The sequence below is a fragment of the Anarrhichthys ocellatus genome, unplaced genomic scaffold (assembly GCF_004355925.1).
Source record: "Anarrhichthys ocellatus isolate YVR2014 unplaced genomic scaffold, GSC_Weel_1.0 scaffold4, whole genome shotgun sequence".
Taxonomy (NCBI): Eukaryota; Metazoa; Chordata; class Actinopteri; order Perciformes; family Anarhichadidae; genus Anarrhichthys; species Anarrhichthys ocellatus.
Genome location: NW_022280034.1, coordinates 1605324 through 1630973, shown reverse-complemented (window position 1 = coordinate 1630973; position 25650 = coordinate 1605324). Strand labels below are relative to the sequence as shown.

The window sequence follows — 25650 nt, the reverse complement described above, 5'->3', positions numbered from 1 at the left end:
AAGGTGCTTTAAGATGATTCAAATATAAAATAATCTAATATGGGGATTCAATTTAGAATTTTGAACTTTAGGAAGACTTCAAAGATTCCAGATGGGCCCATTTTTGAATTAACAACCTATGCACCTTCAAATATTTACCTTTTAAATCTCTTTATCTGCAGACTGAGAGTGTTTGCATGACTGAATTAGTCTTCATAAAACAGCTGCACCTCTCCGTAGAAATGTATCCCTGTGTTGTTGTACTCGGTTAAGCATTCTGAAGTGTGTTATTTTAGAGATCTTTCACCTAAAAACATTTGGGGCAGATGTTCGACAGTTGTTTGCACATCAGAAGTCACGATGACTGAGAGTGTTTGCATGTCCGTGTGTGTGTTTGCAGGCTTTATAATGAGTCATGTGAGGAGCAGCTTCCACTACAGAGGGGTCCGGTTCTGTGCTGCACCCTGGACAACATACCGCTCATCAGGTCAGTGACCAAACCTCCGCAGGTCCTGCAGGACTCGTTCACTCATTCTGCTGGGAAACTCCTCTTATTGTGAAACTCCTCTTATGTAACACTCAGTTGTCTACTTCCTGCATGTGATCTTCAAAGAGCCAAAACAATGGCGCATTGTTGACATCGAGTCGTGTGATTTACGAGAAGCCGCAGTAATAAAGCAAAGATGAAACTTTCCCCTCTCACACTAATAACAATATCAGCACACACACACACACACACACACACACACACTGTACACATGATGTGAGCGCCGGTATCGAATGAAGGGAAATTAGCTCTTTTATTAAAGTTCCGTTGGAACACTGAACCCAAACAGAAGAACAAGAACATGCCAGTACACCTTGTGTTTTACTTGGCATGCAGTAAAGTTAAAAAAGCACCTTTAACTGCGTGTGATTCATGGACAGAATGAGAAATATCAGACATTCAAGTGGCTGCAACAGAACATTTCTGAGTCTAGAACTGTTGATGTGCACTAATCTAAAAGACTGTATGCATGTAGTGAGCAGACATGTACAAGTGATGTACGAACCCTGATGGAAACTTAATGTCTGCAGTCATTTCTCAATTGGATGCCGTCAGATTAACATTAAAGGAGAGAGGGGCAGAGAACATCTTCTTCCTCACTGTTACAACATTTTTGTCAGATATCCCGCCGGCATTGTGGCTCTTCCCGTAAATGTGCTGTCATGTCTGCATGAAGACATTCATGTAAAAAATCACCTCCGTCCGAGGGACCAAATAAATTTCCCTTTCACGGTAGGAGCCAGCTGTAGGAGCCAGTATTCAAATCCTTTACTTAAAGGAGCCGTGTGGAGGAGTTAGTGGCCTTCAGGCGCCACCAAACTCAAGCTAACACTTTAGATCTGTAGATGAAGATCTCGGGGTCATTCTTTCTCTCAACCTCCCAGCAGGACTGTCGGTTTTTATTTCCATTTATAGACGTATTTCTTCCTGTGAAACCGCTTTCCAAGAACACATGTTGGTATGTCTTTGATTCCACAGAGTGAGTAAGAACACACAGAAGGCCACGCTGCTTTTTCATGACTATTTCTGCTTTCTTTCTTCACTGCAGTAAATGTGGAACCCTGCCACCTGAAAGCTGCTTTTTCAGCCTCATCTGCAGCACTGGGTCCTTTATGGGTAAGTGTCAACCCGAGTCTGTGTGTGTGTGTGTGTGTGTGTGTGTGTGTGTGTGTGTGTGTGTGTGTGTGTGTGTGTGTGTGTGTGTGTGTGCGCAGTGAACGCAGCTCAAGTATGCAACACAGTTACCCAACATGCTGCTCTTGGTTGAACGGGTCTCTGTGCACTCAGAACTTCAGGTTTGTTTTCTCAGCTGTGACGCTTCAAGCCAAGTTCTCTGTTCCACACACACACACACACACACACACACCTCCTCCTCCTCCTCTATGAAGGGAAAATTCCCTCTATGCCATGAATGGTGCATTTATATGACCCAGGAGGGCAACTTCTCTGCTCTGTGCCAAAAACACTTTCAAGCATTGACTCAGTGGGGTTTACTCCGAGGGTGCAGGGTGTCGCATTAAGATGTTTTTTCCGTTCGCTTTATAAAACTCTCTGAGAATTCACACTCCAGGAGTTCACCACAGTGAACTTTGCTCTACTGAGGTTCTTTAATTGGAGGCTGACAACGTGGAGGTTTGACATTGCAGAGAGCAAGACTTTTATTTCCAATGGAGAGCAGAGCGGCTTCTCTCGGGCACCGCCACTGACTTCCTGTCTTGGTCTTGCAGCCAATGAACGGAACTAGTTCGTAAGACGTGTTTTCTGACGGTGTCGGAAATTAAATGGTTGTTTACTGTTTTATCATGGTCAATGTATTAAGTGTTGTATTTTATTTAATTACTTTTCTTAACTTAATTTAGTTTGCATTAGTCTCTTCATCTTTTCTCCATTTTCATCTTGTTTTGGTCTTGTCAATCATTTGTAAAGCACTTTGAATTGCATTTGATTTGTTTAAAAGGTGCTTAATGAATAGAACTTGATTGATTGTTTGATTGCATGTTTGGCGGTGACACGCTGTGTAGGAGCCTTTACTCTGAGGTTTTGCACTCATACACAGTTCAGTTTGTCTCGACTCAGATTTTGCAAAGGCTGACGATGGTGTATTTATTACATAATCCAGTTGTTTTCACACAGATGTGTTTGTTTGAACAGCACAGTCTTCACTTTGATGTAGTTTTTCCAAGGAACTGGGTTTGGTGGGTGATCACGTAGGCTTGTCTCAGCACGACACACCGCTGTCTGTAAACTTCCATCACTACAAACACAAAGGGAGCTAAGACAGGAAGCTGAGGAGAAAAATTACAAATAAGAGACGTTCTCTGTGGCCAACGTTTTATATTCCAGAAGAGACGGAGATTATATTTCTAAGATTTATGAATTCTCTTGGTAGTTTTATGGTCACATCTGTAATCTGTAACAACTCTGTTATAAAAAGACTCTTCCTCGTGCGTGTTAATATTGGATGTTATCTCAATCTTCCTGGTTTTTCTAAGAAAATGCTGGAATTTACAGACGCTTAAAAAGCCCATGAACCTGTCTCAGCCCAGGTTATTTAGATTGCTAACTTAGTTAGAGAGGAATGTTACTTTATCTCATGTTTGTTTAAAAGCATTTTACGTTTTTTCCAGTTTGTGCAGTTTTCACCTCATTACTCACGTTTGGAGGGTTATTTGGCTGCATTTTGCAGAATTCTGTCAAAATGTTCACATTTGTTTTAACGCCACGTAAACGAGAGCTGTGTGGTGCCGTTAACTCCTGTGAGACCTGCTGGGAACCCACAAAGGTCGGGTCAGACAGTAAAGACTCACATTTGGGCTGCAGGGTCACGATTATGTTCATTTAACAGGACAAAACCAAAATATATTCAGTTTGGAATTTTCTGTTTCTTTCTATTTAGTTAATTTTTTATAAATGTATTTTTATTTTATTTTTGTGAGAGACGGGTATGATGTCTCAATAAGATTTAGTACACGCATTCATGATCCCCTCGGGATGGTTTTTGGTGATCCTCTGACTTTTCCTTTCGCGTCATCATCGGGTCAAACGTGTGATTTAATGTCCAAATACTTGCAGAACTAAAGGCGTTAGCATTAGCCTCACCTGTACTTTCTAAATAGCGCCAATTAGAAAATGTTAGCATGCTAACACGCTAAGCTAAGTTGGGGAACATGGTAAACATCAGCATGTTAGCGTTGTGAGCATGCTGCCATGCTAGCATTCGCATTTAGCTCAAAACACAGCTGCACTGAAGTTGAAAAAAAGTTGGTGATTAATTTTCCTGTGTGTCTATTAATCGACAAATGGTGTCAGCTCTCAGTGAACGCTAGCGTGTACATTTCCCCGACATCAAAAGCTGTTTTCACTCTGCTCTCATAAAGACTTTATGTTTGTGAGGCGTCCTGTTTAACTTGTCGCTGCTGGTTCACTGCCGGACTAACAACATGAACATCACAACTGTACTTATCGGCGTGACGAGCACCAGATGTGAGCTGCTGCGAAGCTTTGATGGAGCGGTTCAATAAACAGACATCAGGAATCTGCTCACACTGAGATCTGCAGCGTCGTCGTTTTTTAACGTTTCGGATGAAGCTCCGTGAGCTCGCTGTTCCTTTCATGCTGCATCCTGGTTTTAAAATGGCGGTCGAGCTCTCTCATTGGCTCTTACGTTGTTTATTTTCTGTGGTACGTTTGCTCAAAAGATTTGTGCTTTGTCTCGTAGCTGCGCTTCACATTACCGCTTTTAATAATCACCAGAGTCTCTGAATATATGAGACATACTGGTTATGATCTGCCCAGAGAAGAATTAACATTTAAGAGTCATGTGAAATAACTTCTCTGACTACTCGGTCTCTGGTCCTTCGTCTCCGAGTGAAAGTGTGAAAGTGTGAAGGTACAACAGGAGAATTTGAAAAGTAAAGTAAATAAGAAGAGTACCATCAACTGTGTAATAATCAATGCTTGTTAAAGATGGTGGACGGTGTTTTAAAGTAACTCCTGAATCTACATGTGTGTGTTTTTGGATGCAGAAAGTTTTTCTTTCTTTTTTTTAACAAGAGCAGAAAAGAATGAATCTGAAACCCTTTGTTCTGTAGTTTGGGCTCATTTCCTGGAGGATTGGTGTGATTACCAAACTGAATGATGAAATGTGTCGTCCTTATTTCCGTCTCTCTCTCCATCTGTAGTGATGCTGATCGGTCTGCTGCGTTACGCTCATGTCATAGAGAAACACCAGAACTGTGTCCTCAACACCGCCGGCCTCTCCGCGGCTTGGATCTGTGCCGCCGGCCTCATCATGGTGGGAAACTTCCAGGTAATCACGATCTGACCGACGTCTTTGAAAAAGCTGCAGGACCGAGTGAGTCGAAGTACCGCGAGTGGCCACTGGGGCAGATTGTCAGCGGAGTGGCGGTGCTTATCGGATTTCTTTAATGTTAGCATGCTGATGTTAGCATTTACTCACAGAGCTGCTAGTATGTCTGTAATATTTAATCCAGTGGTCATCGCTTTTATTATTTCAGTGTATGTTGGGCTCATGTGACGCACATTTCTTATTATGTTTTATCAAATTTCCACAAACTGGGATCAAGTAGTGCCAAACAGATGAAAACAGCATCTCTGCATCTCATGCATGTGGTGCTTCTGCTGGACTTCAGACGCCCCGCTGAGCCTCTCTGATGTGCGACTCTCCCGCTCTTTTGTAGAGCTTCCAAGCAAATCTCTTTTTGATGTTGGGTTCGTCCTGTCTGTAGATCGTCTGGCGGGCCTCTCTGCGGTAGTGTGACCTTAATAAATACAAGACCGTGTGCGTGTTCCTGGTGTTCCTGTCCTCGCTGAACTCCAGAGAGAAGCCCGGTTCAAGGAGGACGCCCTCGCGTTGCTCAGTGTGGCGGTCGCCTTTTTGTGCTGACCTGTAACTGCTGGTTTTGAATTAGCTGCTGAGATAAAGACACAGATTTAATGTAGAGAAGAAGAGCTGCAGAACATGTGCGTACATGTTTGGGACACGCTGCACGTACAGGAGTTATCATCGCCTCAGGTGATCGCGTTAAAGCTGCTGCTGAGCATATGATAACTGTGAGTTACTGCAGGTAGTTCATCAGAGATGTGTGTGTGCATGTTCACACCACTGCATGTAGTTGCTTGCTATACTGCTATGAGATCACCAAACTTAATGAACAAACATCTCTACATATGTCCAATTCAGGCAATCCGCCATGTTTCTACAGTAGCCCAGAGCGGACAAACCAAAGACTGACATTTGTGTTTTCAGGTTTTTGCGTCGGCTACGTGTTTCTCTGTGTGTGCGGAGCTGTTTTTGAGATATCGGTGGTGACACTCTTGTCAAAGGTCAGTAGTTGGAGTAGTTGGAGGCCCTCTCCAGGCTCAGATTCCTGCCGATCTGTCTGCACACGTCTGGGCCCCTCTGATTACATTTGGGGCCACGATCTGCACATTTCATCCTCCGGGTCTGTCATCCAATTCACCCTCTCAACGTTGATTGGCTGCAGGAGGCCACTCCTCCCCATTCGGAGTAAACATTGATGTGCTGTATATTGAAACACTCTTTTTGAAGAACTTCAGACTTTTCTGAAACTAATGTTATGCCTACTGGCAAAACAATATGACTTTAATGCTACTTAAAGTGTTCAGTAGAGAGACATCTTCAGATTTTCCTCATATTCTTCTTCCCTGTAGACGTGAACGGAGAACTCGTGGGTGGTTTGTGTGGAACCAGCACACACAGTTAAAGCAGAATGTACGTTTGCTTGCTCTTTTGTGTCTCTTCCCTGTAATTACACGACTTTAACAGCTGTGATGCTTCCCCACAATGCACCTCTGTCACTCGCTCAACCCCAATGTTCAGCATGCGTCATCGTCGTACCAGCTGCTGCGTTTGAAGTATTTAAAAAAAGGATAAATGCAGTAAAGATGAACTTCCTCTGTGTGTGAGGCTGAAAGTGTCTGAGTACATTAAAGTATCAGGTTCTTATCAGCTCGTTAGTTCAAACTGAGACGTTGTCTTCTTCCTCTCAGTGATGGGTGATAAAGGAGATGATGTCGTTGCTTTTGTAAATTGGTATCAGTTCAGTATGTTGCTGGTGCAGATTGTTCTGTCCCGGGACGTTGTTTGACGGATGATATTGTGACAGTGATTACTATTATTAGTGCCGGTGTTGGGTCACGATGAGCCTTTGTGTTTGGGTGTCATTTGTTTGTTGTTTTTTTATCAGCTTTATTGTTTCCAGATGAAAACCACAATAGATGATTCATCCTCTGGGGAACACGATTGTCTGAACAGAATTCATGGGTATTCAGCCACAAACGAGAACCTCATGGTGGCACTTGAGGAAAAGTTGGGAAATAAATATGCAGCAGGATTTATCCTCTGGGGAACATGAATGTCTGCACACAATGTAACAGAAATCTATCAAATGGTTGTTGAGAGATCTCACAAAATAACCCACAAATGTGACCCTCGTGGTGGCGCTAGAGAGATATAAAGGGGATCGCTAGAATCTGTATAATTCATCCTCTGGGGACCATGAATGGATATGCATCCAACAGTCACATAATCATATTTTGGTCTTGACCAACAGGCTGAGGCTAAAAAAAGAAGAAAGTTAGTAAAACAAGGCAAGAAGTGAGACTAGTCTAGTGAGACCTGAATGACGATCCACGATGTCGCTGCTGCTCCCTGAGGTGAAATAGAACCTGCGCATGATTCTAAAGGGTTTTTGTTTATTTCTCAGGTGGATTTCGCCAAAGTCCTCCACTATGTCGGAGCCGGCGTGGCCTTCCCCTCCAGCATGCTGTTTGTGTGTCTTCAGTCGGCTCTGACCTACAGGCTGGCCAAGACCCAAGAGGAGTACCGAGTGGGTCACCTCCGTGTGGGGATGGCCCTGCTGGCTCTGGTCGCCCTGGTGCTCAGTATCCTGACAGCATGAAGCCAATTCTGTGTTTATCTGACTAGCAAAAGTTGAAAACGTTGAAGATATTTTTGTTTCATGATTCGTGAGCTCACTTCAAATCACATTCATGAGACAATTTACTTCAGTACAGTACTTGAGTAGATGTACTTTGTTAATTGTGTTACGTGGCCCCCTGCTGGAGTAAAACATGCTTACATCCATTTCCTGAATCCAAATGTCCTTCCTCTGGACCTCTTTAGTGTGTAAAGTCTCACTGCATGAATAAACTTACACATCAGAAATAAGAAAACAGATGTTCTCGATAACACCCATAAAGACAACAAAGTGTGTGTGTTTGGATTCGGGAGCCCCCTGCTGTGCAGCCTCATTGTCCTCCTTAACCGTAAACTCACCAGGCGGAGTTTTCTTTTGCCAGGAGAGCTTCGCCCTGCAGCACGCCTCCGCCATCTTCGAATGGATCTACTGCATGCTCATCATGCTCTTCTACGGGACGTTTGCCTTCGAGTTTGGGGGCATGTCGGGCGACACGCTGATGGTTCTGTCCAGAGGAGGACGAGGAGGACGAGGAGGACAAGGAGGAGAAGTGCTGCAGAGCTTCTCCACCTCCGGACGCAAGATGGAGGTGGGCGGCGGCTCCAACCACCACCAGCCGGACAACTTATCGATGCTGTAATCAAGCTGCAGACGTCCATGGAGGTCAATGGGCGACGCCAGTGGAGTGGAGAGCCTGGACGCTGCATCCTGCGTCTCCTCTCGCTCACTGCTGCACACGGACACGGTGCCAAAGCTGCTCTGCTCAGCAGTGACCAAAGACTAAAGGACCTTCATCCTGCTGTGCTGAAGTGCAGTGCACAATATTGCAAGTGCCTTTCTGAACACTGAAAGAGATGCACGCACATGCACGCGCACACACACACACACACACACACACACACACACACACACACACACACACACACACACACACACTTCGCTGTTTGTTTGAATCCTCTCAGTGTAACGATCACTCTTGCATTCCTGGCCTTTGATCAGACTGAGCGTCCTGAAGGGGCCTCAGATGCAGCGGCGTCCGTTAGTTTGAATGTTCAGACGTTCAGACATCGAGCGCTGTTGGTTTTTTTCACTCAGGAAATTTTGTTACATAACCAGCTGTTTGCTCTTTACATCACTAAAGTAAGGTGAAGATTTACAAATATGTCCTTATGTTGAACAGTTGTTATGAAACAGAAACAGTTTGTGCAACTCTTAATGGCAACATTGCCATAAATGCCCCCCCCCCCCCCCAAAGAATCTAAAAATAACACAAAGAATCTCAAAATAACCACAAAGAAACTCACTATGACTATTAAGAGACACAAAACGACCACAAAGATAAATAAAATGACTACAAAAAGGGCAAAACAACTACAAAGTGACACAAAACCACAGAGAGACGTTACGATGACAAATAATCACAAGACTACAAGCTGTCTCACATCTTCTCATGTTGCCTGAAATAAGCTCTGTTGTATATTTTGCTGTATCAGCTCTTTGCCAAAAAAGCCGTTGCGCTCGGTGACGATTATCTTCACAGTTTGAACGGGACCAAACTATTCGTATTGTCTGTATTTGATCATATGCAGAAACACATAAACAAGAAGATAAAGTTCCGTGATGTGCGTGGAGAACAAACAAATAAAAGCAAATAGGAGAAAAATAAATGAGTTTCTTATTTTCATTCATGTATTCAGCCTGGAAGAAAAATCAAATGTTTTATTGTTCAAAAATCATATTTACATTATTTATGAAACGGTATATGCAAAGTTTTTCTTCTGCTTCTGTGACTTTTAAACATTCTGAGATCACATCTTTGTTTAGCAGACGTCCAGATGTTTTTATTGTCAAATAATATCAAACTGAAGAAACGGCTGTTTCATGTAACGACCGTAGAAGAAAGTATGATATTCAGAAAGCAGGTTTGTGCATTGATTTCATAATAAAGCTCTAAAAATAAGTAAGACATTCAGCCTGTATTGTAATCATTTAAGATCTTGAGATTAGACTCGAGGACCTGCAGCTGTCTGTCATGTGAAAACAAACGTCAGGAAGCATTCAGTGTTTCTCTTAATTCACATCTCTTATTTGCTTTGCATGTGTCTCTGCAGGTCTTGAATTTACGTTTTAAGCACCAAATAATACGAAACTCAAACAACCTACGAAGTTCATCTGATGATCAGAATGCAGGTTTGTGTATTGATTTTAAAAAGAAACTAAAAACTATTGACTTGCAGCTTATACCAAATATTAATAATAAAATATGTTTTAGATTAGACACTACAACCTGCAGGTATTTATTATACAAAAATAAATGTTAGGAAGCATTCAGGATTATTAATGTTATTAGTCGCTGACATTTGAAACTTCTTCGACAGTATTTTCAGATGCTCTCGTTCTCTCTCTCTCTCTCTCTCCTAACAGCCAGCTATCTACTAAATAGAAACACTGACCAACATAAACACACAGTATATACTGTACATTTGAGGAACCAAGTTTTTCTCTAATTCTCTCACTTGAAACTTCTTTGGGAGATCTGCTGTATACCTTCTGAGATCACATCTCATCTTTGTGTGGATCAAGTGTCTGCAGGTCGTTTGGTTTGGTACCAAATAATATGCAACTTAGACCTTAGAGCAGAACAGTGTTTCTAACTTTGTGCATTCAAACTATAAAGAACTGAAAGCTTTGGATTATCCAACTTCCACCTGCAGACTCTCTGCTATCTATCTCAGCTTTCTCTCATTCAAAAGTACTATCTATAGTTAGAATCTGTTATAAATATTAGGATGCATGCAGCAATGAACTTATGACTGAACTTTGGGAAATCTGCTGTATATCTTTTGTTGTTTTGTGGCGGTCAAGTCCCTGCAGGTCTTCATACCAAGACAGAAATACCAAAGAGCTCGCTCATATTTCAGGTTACTATTGAAGGGGTCCATCAATCCTTCGTCCAATCAGCAGAGACTATCTGCACCCACCCTGACCCATCCCTCCCAGCTGCCTTACCAGGTTACAGGAGCACGAGGTCAGCTATCTATACATCTCTCACACACACACACACACACACACACACACACACACACACACACACAGATACTCTAGAAGTTGAGGTTCTTCGGGACCTCCCAGGGGAAGTCCTTCCTCCCAAAGTGTCCGTAGCAGGCCGTCTTCTGGTAGATCGGTCTCTTCAGGTCCAGGTCTCTGCAGCACAATCGAGATGGACTCAGGTTAAACATATCCAGTGGTGGAAAGTAACAAACTCAAGTACTGAACTTAAGTACAACATAGAGGTACTTTACTTGAGTATTTCCATACTTCTGCTTCACTACATTTATTTGACAGCTTTAGGAGTTACTTAAGATTTCACGTTAAACCAGTAGTTCCAAACCGTTGTGGTTTTGGTACTTTTACTTAAAGGAGACATATCCTGCTCATTTTTTTGGGGTTTCTAGTAGAACAAGTTTCCATGCTCAAAAAACACCTTATTTTTCTTATACTGTCTGATGAGATATCAACTTAATAGTATTCTATCAGAGTACTTCTTCCACCACTGAGTAGAGTTACATTCCTCACGATCACGTTGCATGTATCAACAAAACAGATGCAGTGTGATCATTTCAGTGCCGACCTGACGATGACGCCGGGTCTGAGATCGAAGTTCTTGTTGACGACCTGCAGCAGCTCCTTCTCGCTCTGCTGAGAGGAGCCGTAGGTGAAGAGGGAGATGGAGAGCGGGTGGGCGACTCCGATGGCGTACGATACCTGAAAACACAGACGAGAGAAAACATGAAAACATCTCTGATGGCGTATCTTTTCCTAAACTTAACGAAGTGTTTCACGATCTTTTCCTAAACCTAACTCAGTATTTCACGATCTTTTCCTAAACTTAACGAAGTGTTTCACGATCTTTTCCTAAACTTAACGAAGTGTTTCACGATCTTTTCCTAAACCTAACTCAGTAGTTCACGATATTTTCCTAAACCTAACTCAGTAGTTCACGATCTTTTCCTAAACCTAACTCAGTAGTTCACCATCTGTTCCTAAACCTAACTCAGTATTCACGATCTTTTCCTAAACCTAACTAAGTATGTCACCATCTTTTCCTAAACCTAACTAAGTATGTCACCATCTTTTCCTAAACCTAACTCAGTATTTCACCATCTTTTCCTAAACCTAACTCAGTATTTCACGATCTTTTCCTAAACCTAAGTATTTCACGATCTTTTCCTAAACCTAACTCAGTAGTTCACGATCTTTTCCTAAACCTAACTAAGTATTTCACCATCTTTTCCTAAACCTAACTCAGTATTTCACGATCTTTTCCTAAACCTAACTCAGTATTTCACCATCTTTTCCTAAACCTAACTCAGTATTTCACGATCTTTTCCTAAACCTAACTCAGTAGTTCACGATATTTTCCTAAACCTAACTCAGTATTTCACGATCTTTTCCTAAACCTAACTAAGTATTTCACCATCTTTTCCTAAACCTAACTCAGTATTTCACCATCTTTTCCTAAACCTAACTCAGTAGTTCACGATCTTTTCCTAAACCTAACTCAGTAGTTCACGATCTTTTCCTAAACCTAAGTATTTCACGATCTTTTCCTAAACCTAACTCAGTAGTTCACGATCTTTTCCTAAACCTAACTCAGTAGTTCACGATCTTTTCCTAAACCTAAGTATTTCACGATCTTTTCCTAAACCTAACTCAGTAGTTCACCATCTTTTCCTAAACCTAACTAAGTATTTCACCATCTTTTCCTAAACCTAATTCAGTATTTCACGATCTTTTCCTAAACCTAAGTATTTCACGATCTTTTCCTAAACCTAACTCAGTATTTCACGATCTTTTCCTAAAGCTAACTCAGTAGTTCACGATCTTTTCCTAAACCTAACTCAGTATTTCACCATCTTTTTCTGTCCATTCTGAAGGATGCGTTGGTCTCACCTGCACCAGCACTCTCCTGCACAGCTTGGCCTTCACCAGAGACTTGGCCACCCAGCGTGCGGCGTAGGCAGCCGACCGGTCCACCTTGGTGTAGTCCTTCCCAGAGAAAGCCCCCCCACCGTGCGCCCCCCAGCCTCCGTATGTGTCCACGATGATCTTCCTGCCCGTCACTCCAGCGTCACCCTGAGAGTCACGCAAAGATTTATCTTTCCATCGCACACAAACAATTGTTCCCTATGTTTGGCATTTTGCTTTTCATAAAATGATTCAAACAATTAATCAATTATGAAAATTGGAGTTAAAACGAATCAGTTAATCCTCAACCTACCCCAAACCCTGCAATGCGTTGATTTATAGCATTAAATCATCCTGTTATGCAAAGTTCAAGAGTTTGCATCTTAACATCGTGTGCATTTAATGTAAAACCTTCAACCTGCTGTGTGTTTATGGCAAAGTTAGGTTTTCTGGCACAACTTCACCAACTTTCAACGTGCATGAGGAAGAAAAACGATCAGAACTTCAGCAGCATGTGCAGCACAAACAACAAACACACTGAAGAGACGTTTCAACAGCACGAGCCTGAGAGAAAAAAGACTCGTACCTGTGGACCGCCGATCACAAAGCGTCCGCTGGGCTGCAGGTGGTAGACGGTGTTGTCGTCCAGGTACCTCGCGGGGACCACGGCCTTGATGACATCCTCCATCAGGACCTTCTTCTGCTCCTCCAGACTCACGTCGTCGTCGTGCTGCGCCGAGATCACCACGGTGTGAACCCTCTTGGGGATCACGGCACCGTTCTCTTGGGTGTAGTGAACCGTCACCTGGACGGATGGGATTGGAGAGGTTTTAGTTTACTGTAGATATTACATCGTGTTGAGCTCAAACTGGGATGTAATTGGTAAGGCGTGTAGAGCAATATACATTCTCAACTGTGACCCATAAACGTGGGCGGGTAATGAGACAATGGTTGTTGTTTGGTGTCTCTTTGTGGTCATTTTGTGTCACTTGTTTTGGTCTTTTAGTAGTTATTTTTAGTCTGTGGTTGTTTTGCAATTTTTTTGTAGTTTTGCGCCTCTTTGTTTTAGTCTCTTTGTGGTCTTTTTGTGTCTCTCTGAAGGGGTTTCTGTGTTCATCTGTGGTCTGTTTGTGTCTCTTTGTGGTTGTTTTGCCCATTTTCATAGTTCTTTACCAGACTCTTTGTTGTCTTTTTGTGTCTTTTTGAAGGGACTTTGAGGTTTTTTAAAATTTTCACACTGAAGATGTTTTATTGTTCATTAAGTGACAATTTAAGGGCTGAACTTCTTGTAAAAATGTCCTTAATTTCTAATGAGTTCTTCTAGTTGGATGGAACTTTTATTGAGGCGGATTTTTATTAGTTATGAGTTACAGAAGACAACGAATTTAATAATTTAAGTCCATGTTTCCTGTGTCTCATGAGTCCTTTCTGTCTGCACACCTGAAACTTTATCAGCACATCGTTTTCTTAGTAGTGTATTTGGATCCTCACCTGCGTCTTGGAGTCGGGGCGGAGCCACGGGACCGCCCCGCTGCGTCTCAGCTCGGCCATCTTGGAGTTGAGTTTGTGTGCGAGGACGACGGTGAGGGGCATGCACTCCTCCGTCTCATCTGTGGCGTATCCGAACATCAGACCCTGTCCTCACAGGACGAAACCAGTAAGTTCTCATTTAAACTCTCTAAAAGGCTCAACGGTAATAAAACAGACTTGTTGTGTTGTGTTTTTCAAGAGGACCTGGTCTCCAGCTCCGATGTCGCTCTCCGGGCGGTCGATGTGAACTCCCTGTGCGATGTCCGGGGACTGCTGCTCGAGGGCCACCAGCAAGTTACAGGTCTTATAGTCGAAGCCTGGACAGACAGAGCCGGGGACGAGGAGAGGGGACACGTGGAATTAACTCGCACCATCAAACTATCTGTCGAAGGTCAGGCCAGACATTTGGTTTTACACTCACCTTTGTTTGAGTTGTCGTATCCGATGTCTCGGATGGTGTCTCTCACCACCTTCTGGTAGTCCACGTTGGCTCTGGACGTGATCTCACCACAAAGCAGCACCATGCCGGTCTTACACACCGTCTCTGTGTCAGACAGAGGACGTCAGACGTCATATTTGTCTCGATGAGATAGAGGTTTGATGTGAAATAATGAACGATTCCTTCTGACAACTTGAGAATTCTAACGATGTCAGACTGAAGTGATCAAAGGTTTGTCAAGAAACCCATTTTTATCTGTTTTTACAATTTCATGCATGAGAAGAATAATTGCTTTCACAGTGTTGTTGTTGTGCAACAAATGTTGTAAAATATAAACAAAATGTTCCTTTGTTTGTGCTCTACTTCCCTCTGCTGGTCAGAGACACATCGTTACTCGTCGTTACTCGTCGTTAGTCGTCGTTAGTCGTCGTTAGTCGTCGTTACTCGTCGTTACTCGTCGTTACTCGTCGTTACTCGTCGTTAGTCGTCGTTAGTCGTCGTTACTCGTCGTTACTCGTCGTTAGTCGTCGTTAGTCGTCGTTACTCGTCGTTAGTCATCGTTAGTCATCGTTACTCATTGTTAGTCATCGTTACTCATCGTTACTCATTGTTAGTCATCGTTAGTCATCGTTACTCATCGTTACTCACCACAAGCCACCTTGGCGTCGGGGTCCTGCCTCAGGTGAGCATCCAGCACAGCGTCACTGATCTGGTCGCATATCTTATCTGGAAACAAAAACAAGAGATTAAAATGCATCAATTTCTGCATCACTGTGTTGATCCCTCGCGTGACCTTCTGCTGCACATTCCTGATCTGGGCCGAGCGAAGAGATCACATGTCACGGCTCCATCGGAGGGCCACACATCCGACCTCGGAGGAGCAGCAGCTCTATGAATAGCCTGAGACACGGAGCGCTGTAACTCCATCAGATCCTCATCAACTGTCTGGAGACACATCCCACCTCAGCACATTCCACACAGGGATCTGTCTGTAAACCTATCTGTCTGTTCACCTGTCTGTCTGTAAACATAGCTTTTTGTTCACCTGTCTGTCTGTACACCTGTCTGTCTGTACACCTGTCTGTCTGAAGCTGCAGGAGGGAGGGCGGAGCTTCCTGACTGTCTGCAGTCAGCTGACTCTCTGCCTGTTTACCTTCACTAATGGCAGGTGGTGTGAGGGACGCCGTCGGTCACCCGGCCCGATAGGCACCGCCCGGCGGAGTGGAGCAAATCTAACGCACCTAAGACGATGTGTCAGCTACAGGTGAATGCTCGGTCTAGCTGCAATACAAAAATGCTAACATGCTAATATGCTAATATGCTTGAGCTGAATCAACTTCTACATGTGCTTCGAGACTCATTTCACCTCCAGTGAGACTGTCAGCTGTCTGTGAGGACGTCAAGGCGCGCAGAATGACGTCATACAGGTGAGTAAAACTCTACAGCTCTGTTTGTTTTTGCATTAATGTGTGTTTGTGGCTGCAGCGTCTGCTGTCTATTTGTGTTATTTGTCTATTTGTGTCATTTATGTGTAATTTGTCAGTTTTGTCTCTTTTCTGGGTGATGTTTGTGAGACTGCACTGAGGAAGCTGGTTGTATTTTGATATCAGTCGAGTGCACGGGCTGCAAATACCTGTCTGAAGGAATTTATTGTTGAATTTTAACGTTTGGACATTAGATGTGTGTTACGGTTGAGATGCTCTTTATTTTGTAGCCTAGGTTCCAGATTTTCTTTTTTAATTCAGTAATTAGAAGACATCACTTTAGGTTTTGGGGAGTTGTGATTGGAAATGTATCATTTCTTTGAAGTTTTATAGCCAAAATGATGGAATCAGCATTATTAATAGATTAAACTCACCATGCTACATATTAGGTTATAATGAGCTAAACTCTCAGAGATCAAAGAGTCTGTTGATTTCTCACTAACGTACTGAGTTAAATGTCAACTACATGAGAGTGAACCCGGAGTTATTATTCCAGTCAGTCAGGCGCCTGCAGGTCTGAGATCTTTAGGCTGGCTTCCTGTCTGTCGAAGAACTGATGTTAACATTCCACACTACTGAAGCCCTGAATGATTTAGGACCAAAATACATTTCTGATCTGCTGCTGATGTTTGTTATGCTTCATTCAAACCTCTCAGGTCAAACTAAACATTGAGAAGCAGCGTTCAAAGTCTATATGCACAGAATATCTGCAGGTGTTAAAAGGCGTGAAGAAAAACATTACAAAATCTTACATATTAGGCCATACTAACAGGAGGTGGTATCTAGTGGAAGCCAGATGGATTATTGAACGGGCCTAATAGGGGCCCAAAGTGTCAGGGGCCCTCCCTGGCCTTCGCCTACTATATGTCACTCAAAAGACACGTAACAACCAGGAAGAGACCCAAAAATGACCACAAAGAGACTCACAACGCCTATGAAAAGAGACAAAACGACTACAAAGAGACACAAAACGACCACAAAGAGACACAAAACAACCACAACGAGACACAGAATGACTGAAGAGACTCAACAACTACAAAGAGACACAAATGAATACAAATCATCATAAAGTCAGAGTTGTCCGGCTCTTCAAACTACTGTTTGTTCTGGGTCAGTGGCTCCGTGCAGCGCTCAGGATTCTGCACATTCCTCAAAGTCATCAATGATCAGTGAAACATGACGGCACACGCTGACCCCCGCTCCTCATTCATGAACCTGCAGCAGCATGGAGAGGGGAGAGGGGGGTCCTCTCTACTCACCAGGGTGTCCCTCTCCCACGGACTCCGAGGTGAACATGAAGGATCCGTCATGAGGATCGCGGTCGTAGATCCCGTCCATCGTACCGTTCATGTTGCTCCCTGGACAGTCGGCTGTGTGTCTAATGAGGACAGGGAGGACAAAGACGGACAGCGTGGCTGAAGCCTAATCTCACCGTCAGCGAGGCTCAGCAGCCAGATAACTCTGCACTATATGAGGCTAAAAACAACACACATGGGGGGGGGGGGGCATGTGAACCAGTGGGTTAGACCATTCAGAGGCCGGGGAGGGGAGGTGGGGGTTCCTTTCTCTTCTTCTTCTTCTTCTTCTTCTTCTTCTTCTTTCTCTCTGAGACACTTTTCTTTGACTCCTCCGGCGCTGACAGGTTGACAGGAAGTGGACTCATCAAACTCAGACCTGTCTGAAAGTTATAACTCTAGAATCAGAGAGTTTATTTCATGTGATTGTTTTACTTTGAAGCTCCGCCTCTGGTTCATTCATGCCCCGCTCTTTTGTTTCTTTGTACCTGGGGGCCCCCGAGGTCTCTGATGGGGGGACACGTGGAGCCGTCAGGGCTCAGTTATAACAACTCATGCAGGGTCCAGGAACTGAGTACATTCACTCAAATACTCTACGCAGTTTTGTGGTACTTTATACTTCTAATTCGCTGCATCTCAGAGGGAAATGTTGTACTTCTTACTGCACTACATTTATCCAACAGCTTTAGTTACTATTCAGATTATTAAAAGAAATGAATCAATCAACTAATAAATGTTGATTAAATATCAAAGTATAAACTACACAACAATATATAAAGTATTCAAATGAGGGTCATCTTTACCAGCTGCAACATTAAAGTGATGAACACATTAATGTATCAATTAATATAATCCAGTAATATAATACATGTGATATTAAAGTTGCTCATTCTGCATAATTAGTATTTTATCTTCTGATACTGCTGTACTTTTACTTCATTATAAGTTTGACTTACAGTCATATATAAGTTCTCTTCCTCTGCAGCTGCAGAGATGTGAAGCATTATGAAGCATCGGTCTCTGCTCTAAAAGGACGACATCACCTGAACAGCAGGAGGAGAAGCAGAAGCTTCAAGTTCACTGCATCATTCATGCTGCACACAAAATGCTTTCTGTAATCAACAGAAGTGGAATCCTCCCACAGCAGCAGCTCTCGTGAAATATTCAAGTAAAACAACAACACGTGCTGTGAAAAGCTGCAGTAGTACGCAGGACGTGTACTTCTACTGACATCTGATGGTTTTACTGTGAGCTCATATCTCCAATAGAGCATCAAATCTTCCCTTCAAATTGTAAAAAGCTATAAACACTGTTTGGTGTTCACTCTAAGATTTCACATTTTCAACAAACTAATCTGAAATATCGAGACACAATGATTTAGTCTCAGTCAGCTTAAACATCAGAGATATAGTTTCTACAATATGCACGAAACATTATATTGAACCTTGACGTGTTCCTGCTGCTCTGGTGTTCTGTGGAGTCGTTGCTAATATAAATAAATAAAGATGATTTCATGCAGAAGCGAGAGCGTTAATTATGTAGTGTCTCCCTCTAGTGTTTGAGTCCTTACAGTGCAGGCAAGTACTGCACTTAAGTACATTTTTTACTCGAGTACTTCAATTTTCTGTTACTTTTTACTTCTCCACTACATCTCAGAGGTACATATTGTACTTTTTACTGTACTACATCTCAGAGGTACATATTGTACTTTTTACTGTACTACATCTCAGAGGTACATGTTGTACTTTTTACTGTACTACATCTCAGGGGTACATATTGTACTTTTTACTGTACTACATCTCAGGGGTACATGTTGTACTTTTTACTGTACTACATCTCAGAGGTACATATTGTACTTTTTACTGTACTACATCTCAGAGGTACATATTGTACTTTTTAATGTACTACATCTCAGAGGTACTTCTTACTGTACTACATCTCAGAGGTACATATTGTACTTTTTACTGTACTACATCTCAGAGGTACTTTTTACTGTACTACATCTCAGAGGTACATGTACTTTTTACTGTACTACATCTCAGAGGTACTTTTTACTGTACTACATCTCAGAGGTACATATTGTACTTTTTACTGTACTACATCTCAGAGGTACTTTTTACTGTACTACATCTCAGAGGTACATATTGTACTTTTTACTGTACTACATCTCAGTGGTACATGTTGTACTTTATACTGTACTACATCTCAGTGGTACATGTTGTACTTTTTACTGTACTACATCTCAGTGGTACATGTTGTACTTTATACTGTACTACATCTCAGTGGTACATGTTGTACTTTATACTGTACTACATCTCAGTGGTACATATTGAAATCACTTCTCAGCGTTTACCAATAACTCAGAGAAAACCCTCTCCTTATAATTAGTTAGTAATTATTTTGCTCCCTTTGCACAGAGCTAATCTAACTGGTTCCCCCTTGTTTTCTGTCTTTATGCTAAGCTAAGCTAACTGGCCGTTATTCATATTCATCATATATACATGTGTGATATTTAACTTCTCGTCTAACTCCCGGCAAGAAAGCGAAGAAGCTTATTTGCCCTAAATTATCCAACTACACTGACGCTCCACCTTCTATAATCTGCACGGAAAAGAGTGAAACGTCCTGCGGTCCTTGAAGCGGCTCCTGCAGGTGACAGATTGCTGACCACATGAGGATTTAAACGGACCTCAGCCTGAGAAGGATCCCACGGCAGCAACCTGGCTGATCTCCCACCAGGATAAATGCAATCATCTTCAGCCGCACAGATCGTTGCAGCTGTTGTACCGGGCAGATTTCCCAAAAGGAGACCGAGAAAGAGCGAGAGAGAGAGAGAGGGAGTAAAAATAAAGAAGGAACAAAGAGTCTTGTCCTGCCAACACATCATAGCCTCAACATTCCCAAACACATCTGACCTCAGTGATTCCACTGCTGTTTTCTGGAACTAAAGGGTTTTTCTCGACTTGGTGTAAAAGCTGGCGCCCAAAATGAGTGTTAGTGGGAGGCCACAATAAGAGCCAGTGAGAGAGCAGCGACACAAGGGTGCACTGTTTAGTCCCCCGGGGCCTCCGCCGGGGCCTCCACTGGTTTATGTGCCAAGACCCGACCTTTGTGTGCCGACCACACTGACCTGTTACTGTAGCTACTGTTCAGTCTGGAAGTCTCTCACACAATGACGTGTTTTTAGATTCAATAAAAAACATTTATAACTTTTAATTTGCCCTTAACCGGTCGTGAAATGATTTTGTAACTAAGCACCATTTCCTCTCAGATCGAATCTGAAATTAGACAAATTGTCTCATGAATGAGATTTTGAAGGGCTTTAATTTTTTAATGCTACATCAGAATGTCCTGGTTCTGTCTGAGTGACACCTTAAGGTGGTCTGCTCATAAAAGGCTTTAAGGTTGTTAAAATCATCTTATTCCACTTCCTGTTGAAGCTGCACCTGCAAATATGTGTGCATCATTTTATACACATTTCCCCCAAAATATAAAGTTATTAAACTTCTAACTGGTCCTGAACCAGTCTCAGTGGAGTCCTGATCCTCTATATGAACCAGTCGTCCTGATCCTCTATCAGACCTCCATCAGTAAAGAGACCATCAGAGAGAAGATGGTCTGTTTCTATAGAGTTATTCTTAATGCTCGTCATCGGAGCCACCGGGTCGGATTCTGGTGAAACCAGATGAACTCATGCAGGTTCACCAGAACCTCCTTCAGCTCAGACTCCAGCAGAGACCGGTCCACCGCGGACAGACCCAGATCCTCCAGCAGAGACCGGTCCACCGTGGACAGACCCAGATCCTCCAGCAGAGACCAGTCCACCGTGGACAGACCCAGATCCTCCAGCAGAGACCGGTCCACCGTGGACAGACCCAGATCCTCCAGCAGAGGTCCAATATATATAATATATATTATATTACTGGATTCTAATTATTGCCGCATTAATGTTCAGACCTTTGATGTTGCATCTGGTGCATCTTAATACATAATAATATATAATACTTTATCATTCGATTGTTGTATCAGTTATATTTTGTATTATCATGAAATAATTAACTAAATTGGTCAAATAAATGTAGTAGAGTAAAAGTTTAAAGTAACATAATATGGAAGTATTTAAGGAAAGTACAAATACCTCAACATTATAATAAGTACAATACTTGAGTAAATGTATTCAGTTACTTTTCCACAACTGGAAACGGTCCAGTCAGCATAATAAAAAGGAGTTTTACTTTTGGGACTTAAGTAAATTGTGAAAGTAGGACTTTTACTTGTAACAGAGTATTTTATACACATTTAATCATATAATATGATAGATATGTACCTACAGAAGTGCTATTGACAGATGAGTGACGCATTAATCACGTGAAACGTGTTGTGCTGTAAAGCTCTTGTTAGCGGCTCTTTGTTGACACCCTTCATGGAACCAGATGGCTGGTTTGGAGCAGACAGGTTGCATTTCTGTGCAGCCCGTCTGCGCTCCGCAGCGCCCCCCTCCGGCCGCCCGCTGCACTGCGACGAGAAGAAGCCGTGTGAGCCCGGTGAGCGACTGCTGCTGAAGACACAACACCGCCGTCTGCACTCAGGTAAGAAAAACAACCCAAAAACCCGACATATTTCTGTTATTTGTTCCAATCCGACATCAGTGCGATGTTTGAAACGTGAACATCGCAGCGGGTCAGAGCGCTGCGTCGTGTTTCTCCATCGGCATTCGTCTTGTCACTTAATATATATATATTTCTGCTGGAGGAGGGAGAGGTTGGGCCTCTGAGCGTTTACACACGTATAGAATTATCATGCACGTGAATGAAATACATATTCGCTGCACACTTCCTCCTGCAGCGGCTTGTTTTGCACGTTTATGGCGCGTTTATTTTTTATTGAATTGTGCGCGATCTCCATCTCCATCGATGATCCTCCATCTACAAGAGAGCAGAGAAACGGGTTCTTGTTGCGGCCGTCGCCGTCACCTCCCTCCGCTAACACGGCCGTGTTTGTCCTCCCTCATTCCGTGCAAAAACAAAAATGTCTCCATCCTCCTCCTCCGGAGCAGGTCCGTCTCCCTCTCCAGACTCACATTGTTCCTTTGTGACAAAACTAATCCTCCAGAATATTCTATAATCTCCTCATTAAAGGCTCCCAGAGGACAATAACGCGATGTTATCGCTCTAATATATCGTTTAATGTTGGCAGCTTTCTTTTCTTTGTGTCGTCTGCTGTGATTTGACTCTGAATATTTAGCTTTTTTGTTCTCTCCCTCGCTCCCGTTATTCTGGATCTTTCTCCTCTTTTTTGCAGCTGAGGGCCTAAATGGTTTCCAGCATCGCAGAACACATCCGCTCCTTTTATTCTGCAAACCCGCAGACCCGATGCGCAAACACCCCTCTGGTGTTTTGCATTCCATTTACATGTATGTTCATATGTCCTGCAGTATTTAGAGAGCACATAGTGTCTAGGGGGGGGGGGGGATCGGGATAGCGACGCGGCGCCCTGTGCGCAAATGCCAAGCCCATTTTTCATTTGATCAACAGAGGAGAGAGCGCGCGCAGCAGCGTCTCGAGCAGCGAACCGGGCTGCTTATCTGACACATATGGGCTCCTCTGTAATCCGGCCCCGGGGTCAGCGGACAGGATCGTGATGGCACAGTCTGGTGCATGCATGGAAAGCCTTTTCAACCACGAACCCCGGATGAGAACAATGAGGTTAATGCGCCGCTCGCATGTCAGAGCCTCGTAATACCTGTAGTCTCTCCGACACACCTCACCCATCCTCATGGGGAGAGACAGCTTCTGGTTACGTTGATTTATGAAACAAGGAGGGGGGGGGGTGAATAGACACACAACAGCCTTCTGCATGTTTCTGCAGCGCTTTGGAACCAGTTGTTACTGCAGAACAGCACACAGCCCCCCCCCCAAGAACTGCTGAACTTGTAGTTTTTCATGAAGGGACATCTTCATGGAGGAGAACAGCTAAACCTTATGTTCAAGTAAGAAAACCTACAGTAAAAACATTTTAAATATGTTTAGAACTCAGGCGGCAACCTCCGGTTCTCTAAGTGGAGTCAAAGCTTCACGTCTTAAAGCTGCATTCTCTCTAGTGTCCACCAGGGGGCGACTCCTCTGGTTGTATAGAAGTCTATGAGAAAATGACTCTACTTCTCTCTTGATTTATTACCTCAGTAAACATTGTAAACATGAGTTTATGGTCTCAATCTCTAGTTTCAAGTCTTCTTCAATACAGCATGATGCTCATTTAATAAATTCAGAGAGAAACACAAGTTAACACGGTCACTCGTTAAACCACAACTTGAACATTCTTTTGAGGTTTCTGTCATTCTGTTGCTTCCCAGTGATCGCTCTGTATTCAAATCCAAATATTCAAATTTTTTGCTTGAAGTTTTGTTTGAAGCTCAATGTGGTTGTATGAGGTTCTTCTCCATAGTCAGCGTTTTACCTCCAGCAGATGAGGTTTGGAGAAACACACAAACTAACCGATGGAGGCAGCTGTAGACCAGCAACTCCTGTGTTCTCCAAGGTAAAATGACGTTTTTTGTCAATGGAGTCTGGTGTCTTTGAAGAGAGCGCAGATAACAGCTTCAGTTCTGTCTGACAGCAAAGTAAAGAGGTGAAAGTAAACCGAGTTGTCTAACATGCGTTTAGCTGCAGCACTGTACTGCTTTGCATAATAACGGTTGGTGGGCAGCGATGGAGACGAGTCTGTAACCGTTCACAACAGAAGATGCAGGTTCATTGTCGTTCTCTCATTTAGCAAAGACGGGCTGCTGCCTCCTGTCGGCTCGAGTCCAGAGGTGACCTCATCGGCCTCGGCCTCAGGGGCTTAGGCTGGCAACACCAACAACATCACTGAATTACTTCTCTAGACGAGCTTTCACACAAGATCTTCAGACTCAGATGTCTGATCTATGAGTTCATTCATCGGTTAGTCCAGAGACGGGGAATTAATCTGCAACGGGTCGTTTTTTAGGTCATTTTTGAGCGAAAAAAAGCTAAATATTCTTCACAAACATGAAGATTTGCTGCTTTTTCTGTTTTATGTGAGTGCAAACTATATATATTTAGGTTTTGAACAAAGAAAACATTTGAAGACGTCACTTTGAGTTTTGGGAACTTGTGATAGTATCTTCTGACATTTTGAGAATTGTTATTCGTTGGAGGCCTAATCTTCTTCTTCTGGGTACATATTGAAACATGCAGCAGCTGGTGATGACTTCACTCTCTTCACCATGACAACACAAGTCGACTCCCTCACGTGTAGAATTCCGCGCTGAGAGATCGTCTGCGATCATGTGACGCGTGTGTTGTTTGGAGAGCAGCAGGGTGTGGTTTGGTTTCTACATCCTGGAGGAGAGGAAACAAAGGTGGAGAATCTGTTTGACTACCGGGCATCACAGCTGCTGAACAGGAGACGCCCCCCCCCCAGCTCCTGCACCACGTCACGGAGCGGTAGAGTCGGTCTGCAGGGCTGAGGGAGGGAGTGATGAGGGGAAAGTAGGTCAGAGATGCAGAAGCAGTGGAGCATGAGAGCAGCGTCCTCGTCTCTGAGCTACGAGCAGCGCAGGACGACACTCAGCGCCAGGAAATGAATCGACAACAATGTTAAATGTTCTCGGCTTCCAGCTTCTCTCTGTTCATGAGGATCATTAGGGATGATCAATATATAGATATTGTCATAATTGTAATATCATAATATGGCAGAGGTGTCGTCTTTTTTTGGTTTTAAACGATTAAAGTGATGTTTTATTATCTTCACCCACTACATCCGCATTACTGATGACTAATTATGAAAAACCTCACTGTGTGGATATCTTTTAATGACTGCTGCTCAGACAGAATAAGCATTTTTAAGACTAAACTTGTGATATTTAATAGATAAACCCTTTAACATCCCAAAATGTCCCCAAAAGACAAAATACCTTTCATGTTTCCGTTGTATTCTCCGTCATTGGAGCTGAAACGTTCGTCCATTCATTGATTAATCGAGGCGGCCGCTATCGATTATAGATGACATTTATTAAGAACTGTTTCTAAAACATAAAACTGAAAATAAGCAGCAAGTCCTCACATTTTAAATATGAATATTTGGCATCTTTCTCTTGGTTGAATGCTAAAAATGTATCGATTATCAGAATTGTTGTCGATTAATTAACTGTAGATCGACTAATTGATTAATCTACTTCATTGTTTTTCGAGCAAAAAAAGCTTTTTTCTGTCTCTTATATGATAATTAACTGTTTGTTTGACAACGAGAGGTCTCCTTGGATTCCGAGAACATGTGAAGGTTATTTTTCACTGTTTTATGACAATTTATGGACCAAACGATGAATCAACAGGACAGCATCTATATGAAAACCTCGCAGAGATATCACGATTTTTACTCCCTTATATGGGTCAAGCTGCAAAAAAACACCAGGCATCTAAAAGCA

The 25650-nt window shown here is 42.9% G+C and overlaps 3 protein-coding genes across 6 annotated transcripts in view; 2 read left to right on the top strand and 1 right to left on the bottom strand.

The window, feature by feature from the left end:
- Window positions 1-8771, top strand: part of LOC116381608 (transmembrane protein 150A-like) — a 15755-nt gene extending 6984 nt beyond the window's left edge. For all 3 annotated transcript variants that reach the window (XM_031843895.1, XM_031843894.1, XM_031843893.1), the window contains exons 4-8: window positions 380-466; window positions 1575-1642; window positions 4708-4835; window positions 7276-7453; window positions 7851-8771. In XM_031843895.1, the coding sequence (XP_031699755.1) occupies window positions 380-466; window positions 1575-1642; window positions 4708-4835; window positions 7276-7453; window positions 7851-8128 (739 nt within the window). In that variant the 3' untranslated portion in view covers window positions 8129-8771. The remainder of the gene's footprint in view (window positions 1-379; window positions 467-1574; window positions 1643-4707; window positions 4836-7275; window positions 7454-7850) is intronic.
- A 455-nt stretch (window positions 8772-9226) lies between these two features.
- On the bottom strand, window positions 9227-21609 carry LOC116380491 (S-adenosylmethionine synthase-like). Of its 2 annotated transcripts, none has more exons than XM_031842408.1 (9): window positions 21536-21609; window positions 15074-15151; window positions 14408-14530; window positions 14191-14303; window positions 13948-14091; window positions 13043-13261; window positions 12442-12624; window positions 11120-11253; window positions 9227-10692 (listed from the first exon to the last, which is right to left on the bottom strand). In XM_031842408.1, exons 3-9 carry the CDS (start codon window positions 14508-14510, stop codon window positions 10590-10592), a joined length of 999 nt encoding a protein of 332 aa, XP_031698268.1. In that variant the 5' UTR covers window positions 14511-14530; window positions 15074-15151; window positions 21536-21609; the 3' UTR covers window positions 9227-10589. The 2 variants fall into 2 exon arrangements, with proteins under 2 accessions (XP_031698268.1, XP_031698263.1); XM_031842403.1 differs by lacking the exon at window positions 21536-21609 and adding an exon at window positions 17169-17347.
- A 59-nt stretch (window positions 21610-21668) lies between these two features.
- LOC116381035 (microtubule-associated protein tau-like) overlaps window positions 21669-25650 on the top strand; it is a 26129-nt gene continuing 22147 nt past the window's right edge. Inside the window, exon 1 of the mRNA XM_031842826.1 lies at window positions 21669-21793. The gene's annotated coding sequence lies outside the window, so the exon portion shown is untranslated. The remainder of the gene's footprint in view (window positions 21794-25650) is intronic.